We start from the raw sequence: 8,457 nt of genomic DNA, 5'->3' as shown, positions 1-8,457 counted from the left end.
AGGCGAGCCATCGATCCTGTCTTCGACGTCACAGCGGAACTCTCAATGAAAGCACCAATGTCGGTGTCAAAACCGGCGGATCTCGGGCAGGGGGTCCCGAACTATGCGTCTAAGGTCGATGGTAACAAGAGATGGAGGACACAATGTTTACCCAGGTTCGGGACCTCTTGATGAAGGTAATACCCTACTTCCTACTTGATTGATCTTGATGAATATAAGGATTACAAAAGTTGATCTACCACGAGATCGTAATGGCCAAACCCTAGCAGTCTAGCCTGTATGATTATCATTGCCTCTACGGACTAAACCCTCCGGTTTATATAGACACCGGAGGGGCCTAGGGTTTGTACAGAGTCGGTTTACAAAGAAAGGAATCTACACATCCGAACGCCAAGCTTGCCATCCATGCAAAGGAGAGTCCCATCGGGACAAGGGAGAAAGTCTTACGTCTTGTATCTTCATATCCCATTAGTCCGGCCCATATTACATAGTCCGGACGCCCGAGGACCCCCTAATCCAGGACTCCCTCACCCACTAGCAGTAGCGTTGCTGTAAAACAAAGCGCTACTGCTAATATCTTAGTAGTAGTGCTAGATTCTGGACAATGCTGCTACTACAACTACTGTCAGTGGCCTCGTCTGGTCCCACATAGTAGCAGCGTCTTTTCGTTTTCCAGCGCTACTGCTATGGAGTTACTAGTAGCGCCGCCCAGGAACAGCGCTGCTACTAACTAGCAGCAGCGGTGGCTATTTTCCAGCGCTATTACTAAGCTCTTGTGTATAAACATTTCCTTAGTAGTGACCCCCGACAAGAATTCTCCACCTCTAAACGATGGTGCAGCCAGTTGCGAGGACACCTGCCACACAACCCTCATCAAACCTCGAGAACCGCCCACCACGCCGTCCACACAGTCATGGCATTCATCCCACAGTTGAGCCATGAGTTCCCCTTGCCAACACCGTCGCTCCAACCACTAGAGCCGCTGCCCCGGCACACCGACACGGTCGACTGATGAAGGGCAAAAGGTGTTTCTTTCGCCCCAAACCGCGCCGGTTGGTAAGAAGGTCGTTGGCAACCGCCGCAACCACAACACGGCACCATGGGGGTACCCCGGCCACCATCACAACACATCTGGCTCCTCTATATTTCGAGGATGGCAAGGTCGGGAGGCCTCCTGCCTCCCTCTCTCTGGACTGCCCCTGCCCACCGGCCAACTGCTCGGCGCCCTGTGTTGTGCCACCGACACCACCGAACAGGGGCCGCCACCGGCCCGCTCCAAGGCTGCCGTGCGAGGGGACGAATAGATCCCCGCTGACGCCGGCGTGGATAGTGCTTCGCCCGGCCGCGCCCTCAGGTACCGGTGAGAGAGGGGAGAGGGGGGCCTCGCGGCAGTGGCTAGGGGGCGCCCTTGGTCGCACGCGGGGGACGCGCGCGGGGGGGGGGGGGGGGGGGGGGGGGGGGGGGGGGGGGGGGGGGGGGGGGGGGGGGGGGGGGGGGGGGGGGAGTTCCGTCCCACCAAACAGTCATACAATCGCTCTCGGTGCTTAGTGCTTACACACACAAAAAACCTCCACGAAGAGCCCGTTCCAGCTGGGAGGTTGATCGGGCCGCAGCCGAGTTCGATTTGACTCTGCGGCAGCTTGGCTTGGCGACCTGTCACGCACGAGCTCGTCACGCCATGGACTTTTTTTTCGTGGGGTGTCACGCCATGGACTTTGAGGACAGTTCGAGCCGTTTGCCGTCATCACGCGGCTCCGGTAGTTGGTGTTGAACCCGCAGCGGGGTCTTGCACTTGTCCATCATCATCACGCGGTTCCGGCAAATCATTATTGATTTATTCCGGTGGTTCGGGCCAGCCCTGCAATAACTTCTCGCTGTCTGCTTCATGTTACTCCCCTCCCCACCGAGCTCGACCAAGGGCACCCACCCCAATCCATATCCACAGAGTAGCGGCATGGCAGATCAGCTTGCTGCCGTGCCGGAGGAGAGCGCCACCGGCTTCACAGCTGACTACCCACCGCGCAACATCTACCTCAACCGGATACGGACAGTCCCCGTGTCCGGAGCGCCGATAAGATGGACTGTCTTCCCCCGTTCCCAGTCAGGTCGTCATAATGGATCCAGCTGCTCGAGCGACTCAGGTGCCTCAAATTCTAACCCCTCCAACAAGTCCAGCAGCGGAGCGGCTCCGGCGTTCGCCTTCGCGGCGGAAATGGAGGACCACGCGCTCATGCGGATCGCTCGCGAAATGGTCCGTGACGGCTACACTCAGCACATGGTCCAGGCGTTCCACGACGCATCTCCAGCACCAGGGAATCACGCCCTGAATAATCGGTTCCTGGACCTCGACGCGGACTGGGTTCTCCAAATCCACGACGAGCATGGCTTACGGAGGCTCCTCCAAGAGAAGCCGGCGTCAACCCCGCAAGACTTCGTCGAGAGGTGGATCCGAGCTTTTACCATAAACGTCGTCAGTATCACTGAATTGGTATTCGCGTTCCACGAGACGCCGGCGGTCGCACGGTTTGGCAAAGCGAGCATCACCCAGATGCTCGTTGTCGTGGATGTCATTATCACCATTCTCAAAGCAGAGAAGCTCCAGGCTGTGCTAGACATGTTTACGTGCGTCTGCGGTGCATCGTACATGTTTACGCCGGTCGTCATCTCTCCCGAAGCCCAAAGCACTTTCAACGAGATATCTCCCTCGTTAGAGAGAGTAGCAAAGAGCCTAAGCGATGTCATCTCAAGCACCATGGAGGAGGTGAGGACACTCGTGGAGGAAGATGACTCATGGGCTATTGAGATCCCACGAGGAGGTGGCGAGATTCACAACAACACTCGGTTCATCATGGATTGCATAGCGTCCATGACGAAAGCACAGATATCAATGCAAAACTCCGCACCTAACCACGACGCTAGAAATCTTCGAGACCTGAAAGATGACACAATTGATTATCTGGAAGATATGCTCTTAAACAAATCGGAGTTGTGCTCAGATCCAAGCCTCAGGTACCTGTTCTTGCTTAACAATTTCTATTTTGTAGCGCAGGCGTCTGAGCCATCAGCATCATTACCTCCTGATTTGTGGTTTAAACCTACACCTGAATGTGAGAAGTACATGGATAGCTATCTTGGTGTTTCTTGGGGACATGTCTTGTCCTGTATACCCAAATCAAATTTTCATGGACCACTCCATGCGGTCCATCGTTGGATCAACACCTCTTCACTGGCTAAATTCCACACAGCGTTTAATAAAACGTATCAGGCTCAGAAATTCTGGAAGGTTCCAGACCCCCGCCTAAGATCCTTACTGCGGGAAACTATTACCAACAGGGTCATTTCGGCTTACAACGACTACCTGAAGGAGCATCCCGAGCTAGAAAAACATGTTAGCGGCGGAAGCAGCAGTCCTACTGTTTTGGGGGAGAAGTTGGGACAGCTATTTGAAGGATGAAAACTGCTCAAGGTCCGAACGGAATCACCTGACATATAAGAGACATGAGCTATTGTTTAACTGTCGTATTTGGGTTGTTTTTCCTTCGAAGTGAATGTTGTATTTTGAGTTTTGCTTCTTGTTTAATGGCCATATATGTCATTGTGTATTTATGTGGCCATAATCTGCTGGTGTGTGATTTGTTTTGATTTCACATTCCGCTTCTACTCTCTCCACCTGGATATATAGAGCCTAATACATATTTTAAGATTTACTTTGACCATGATGAAAAAAAATGAGATGCATGATACTCCCTTTGTTTTTATTTAGTTCACGTATTAGTTTTGGTCAAAGTCAAGCTTTGTAAATTTTGACATAAACAATAACAAAAATATTAACATAAACAATAACAAATCAATGCCATTAGATTTATTATTGAATGTACTTTCACATCATATAGATTTTTTATGGCAAATGTTTATATTTTTTCTATAAGCCAAGTCAAAATTTATATGCAGAGTAAATAAAAAACGGATGGAGTATAAAATATATACCATTGAAAACTCATTTCAAAATTGAATTTGATGGTATAATTTTTGCGACATGCATCCCATACATGATTGGTCATATCGATGATCAAAGTAAATTATGAAATATATATTTACATCCAGATAGAGAGCATACATAAATTCGTATATAAATAATCACATCATGCATGTTTAGCTCAAGACCATGTTTAATGTATAAAGGTGGTGCTGAAATTGTTTCCGCCACAGTTTTTCAAATCGCCATTAAATGCGTGCTAATTATTAGACCGTGATCTTTACATTACAAAAAACACTTCCCTGATAATATGTGTTTGTCATAATAGATCATGTTTTCTGTCACGCATATACATCGGTGACGATTTTATGACAGAATTAAGATAGTCATACATGTGTTGTCGTAGAAGTGTTCCATGACAATACTTCATTTATCTTCACGAAAGTGTTCACTTTCGTGACGATAAATGCCGCGTCTTGAAAGTGATTTCGTCAAGAATAATCGACACACGGCAGTCTCCATTAAGCTATCGAGTGCCGGTTTTGGATCCGAAGCTCAATAACAGCCACGACCAATGACGATTTTCCACGCGTCATTTTATCATTTAGTGGAACCACGTGTCAGCTCTCCATTGCGACAGATGTCATCCATCCAATGCACGAGAGTCGCCAATGATATGTTGACACGTTGCACGGCCCAACATTGAGCCATTCAGTATAAATAAGCCGGCCCAATAACGGCCTGCTTGCACATGGCCCATTTACAGCCACGGCCCATAAGGAGGGTATCAATTCGGCCCCTCACCGACTCATTGTCCATTCGACATCATTGCGGCCCATCGGCACATCCCGCCCGTCAATAATCCACTATGTATATGGGTCCACTTACGACCCGTGTGTTTTCGGCCTGTTAACGGCCCATGCTGGAATTGGGCTGTTTTCTGTTGGGTCTATCCTTCGGCCTTTTAGCCTCCTGTTAAAGAGTTGGGCCTTTTCCTTGCCTGTGTAATTTTCGTCCTGTTAATGGTTGACAGTACACTTTGGCCATTTGTACTCTGAAGTGGCATTCACCATATTAACGACCCATGTACATCAGCTCACAATTCCGGCCTACCCTCACAGTCGGCCTGTTAAAGGCATGTGTAGTACGTCGGGGTGTTTTTTTCCCGAGCGGGCATTCGGCCTGTAAACAGCCCAACATGCCAGAGATTCTGTAATCTCGTCAAGTTGTACTATCCTCCGACATACTTCTTTAGCACGAAAACTCATTCTCGAGAAAGTATTCATTATTTGTGACAAACACTTTGTCTTCAGATATTTTATAGAAGGGAAGGCTGACTAAAAATGGTCTATCGTTAAGAGCATCTCCAACGGCTGCACAAAAATTTGGCGCCCAATAAAAGTTATAGCGCGCCACTTTAGCACTTTTAGTGCGCTGGGACCATGAAAGTGCAACTATCCCTAAGTAGTTTTGGTAATTCATAACAACATATAGCTCATTGAGCTAATGCTATTTCAAGATGATTATTTCAGGAAAGCTCAATGATTGGCATGGCATGGATATGAAAGTGGAACCCTCAAAATGCTAAGGACAAAGAATTGGCTCAAGCTCAAAAGTTCAAGACTCTTCATTTTACATTTTAGTGATCCAAGATCACATTGAGTCTTTAGGAAAAGCCAATACTATCAAGGAGGGATGAGGTGTTGCGTAATGAGCCTCTTGCTTTATGTGCTTAATGATATGCTCCAAAATCCTCAGCTACTTTCCCATATCCACAAATTACCTAAACCCTAAGCCAAACTCGGTCATACCGATTCTTTCATTCCGGCGCCACCGAGTTTCACTTGTCCAGTTTGCCACTGCCAAACCCTAGCAATCCGGTCCTACCGATAAGGTTCTCGGTCTCACCGAGATGGGCTTACAAACTCTCTGTTTCCCTTTCAGTAACTTTTCGGTCTCACCGAAAGAGCGAATCGGTCCCACCGAGAATGCAATGTAAACTCTCTGTTTCCTTCTTGTAACTTTTCGGTCTCACCGAAAGAGCGAGTCGGTCCCACCAAGTTTACTTGACCAACTCTCTGGTTAGCTTATTGCCAAACTCGGCCTCACCGAGTTTGTGCAATCGGTCTCACCGAGATTACGTTATGCCCGAACCCTAACCGAATCGGTCTCACCGAGTTGCATGTCAGTCCCACCGAAATTCCTAATGGTCACTAGGTTTACTATTTCGGTCCGACCGAGTTTTCTGATTCGGTCCCACCGAGGATTGGTAAATTGTGTGTAACGGTTGGATTTTGTGTGGAGGCTATATATACCCCTCCACCTCCTCTTCATTCGTGGAGAGAGCCATCAGAACCATACACCATTCCAACTCATATGTTCTGAGAGAGAACCACCTACTCATGTGTTGAGACCAAGATATTCCATTCCTACCATATGAATCTTGATCTCTAGCCTTCCCCAAGTTGCTTTCCACTCAAATCTTCTTTCCACCAGATCCAAATACTATGAGAGAGAGTTGAGTGTTGGGGAGACTATCATTTGAAGCACAAGAGCAAGGAGTTCATCATCAACACACCATTTGTTACTTCTTGGAGAGTGGTGTCTCCTAGATTGGCTAGGTGTCACTTGGGAGCCTCCGACAAGATTGTGGAGTTGAACCAAGGAGTTTGTAAGGGCAAGGAGATCGCCTACTTCGTGAAGATCTACCGCTAGTGAGGCAAGTCCTTCGTGGGCGATGGCCATGGTGGGATAGACAAGGTTGCTTCTTCGTGGACCCTTCGTGGGTGGAGCCCTCCGTGGACTCGCGCAACCGTTACCCTTCGTGGGTTGAAGTCTCCATCAACGTGGATGTAGGATAGCACCACCTATCCGAACCACGGGAAAAACACCCGTGTCTCCAATAGCGTTTGAATTCTCCAAACCCTTCCCTTTATATTCTTGCAAGTTGCATGCTTTACTTTCCGCTGCCAATATACTCTTTGCATGCTTGCTTGAATTGTGTAATGATTGCTTGACTTGTCCTAAGATAGCTAAAAACTGCCAAGAACTAAAATTGGGAAAAGGTTAAGTTTTTATTTGGTCAAGTAGTCTAATCACCCCCCCCCCTCTAGACATATTTTCGATCCTACAAGTGGTATCAGAGCTTTAGTCTCCCTTTGCCTTGATCTCCATAGCTTTTGGTGGTCATAGCCTTGGTTTCACAACCTAGGAGAGTATGGCGTCTAGCGAGGGAAATTATCACCGTAGAGGTCCTTACTTTGATGGTACTAATTTTGCTAGTTGGAAGCATAAAACGAAAATGCATATTCTTGGACATAACCCCGCCATATGGGCTATTGTTTGTGTTGGCTTGCAAGGTGAGTTCTTTGATGGGAGAGAACCAAACCGTGAAGCTACCGCGGATGAGTTGAAGATGTTGCAATACAATGCTCAAGCTTGTGATATTCTCTTCAACGGATTGTGCCCCGAAGAATTCAACAAAATCAGCCGCCTTGAGAATGCAAAGGAAATTTGGGACACTTTGATTGATATGCACGAAGGTACCGACTCCGTCAAGGAATCCAAGTTGGATGTGCTCCGAAGGATGGTGAAGGTGTCGCCGAAATGTACTCTAGGCTTGCTCTCATCACAAATGAGATTGCCGGCTTAGGAAGTGAAGAGATGACCGATAGATTCATCATCAAGAAGATCCTAAGAGCCTTGGATGGGAAATATGATACCGTGTGCACATTGATTCAAATGATGCCAAATTACAAAGATCTCAAGCCAACGGAAGTGATTGGAAGGATTGTTGCTCATGAGATGTCACTCAAGGATAAAGAGGAACTTCACAACAAATCAAGTGGTGCCTACAAAGCCTCATGTGAAGCCCCTACATCATCAAGTGAGAAACAAAACTTCAATGAAGAATTGAGCTTAATGGTGAAGAACTTCAACAAGTTCTACAAGAGTAGAAGCAAAGATAGAAGCTTCAAGTCAAGGTCCTACAATGACAAAAGATCTTCTAGTCGAGAGCGAAACTGCTACAATTATGGAAGACCCGGACACTATTCCAATGAGTGTACGGCTCCCTACAAGAGAAGAGAAGATTCTCCAAAAAGAAGAAGCAAAGAATCACCACCAAGAGAGAGAAGGAGTAGAGATGATCGTTATGAATGAAGATACTCACGGAGAAGTAAGGATTCGGAAAGGAAGGAAAAATCATCAAGGATCTACACAAAACGAAGACATCAAGCTCATGTTGGTGAATGGGTATCCGGCTCCGACTCCGACAGCCACTCCGAGAGAAGTTATCACTCCGACTCCGAAGATACTCAAGATGAAGGTGTTGCCGGTCTAGCACTTGTGTCAACCAACTCCTATGACATATTTGACTCACCAAATGAAGGAGTTGGAAGATGCTTCATGGCCAAAGGTCCTAAGGTAACACACCCCGAGTATGTTGATTTTAATAGTGATGAAGATGACTTGTTAGGTGA

General features: G+C 47.6%; 1 protein-coding gene across 1 annotated transcript; it reads left to right on the top strand.

Moving 5' to 3' along the window:
• Window positions 1–1,868: 1,868 nt before the first annotated feature.
• LOC125534441 (exocyst complex component EXO70B1-like) lies at window positions 1,869–3,602 on the top strand. Its single transcript, XM_048697667.1, has one exon. The coding sequence runs from the start codon at window positions 1,886–1,888 to the stop codon at window positions 3,452–3,454; it is 1,569 nt and encodes a 522-aa protein (XP_048553624.1). The 5' UTR covers window positions 1,869–1,885; the 3' UTR covers window positions 3,455–3,602.
• Window positions 3,603–8,457: the final 4,855 nt, after the last annotated feature.

Source organism: Triticum urartu, chromosome 2 (assembly GCF_003073215.2).
Source record: "Triticum urartu cultivar G1812 chromosome 2, Tu2.1, whole genome shotgun sequence".
NCBI classification, from domain to species: Eukaryota; Viridiplantae; Streptophyta; class Magnoliopsida; order Poales; family Poaceae; genus Triticum; species Triticum urartu.
Note: the sequence above shows the minus strand (reverse complement) of the source record. Positions and strands in the feature narration are given on the sequence as shown.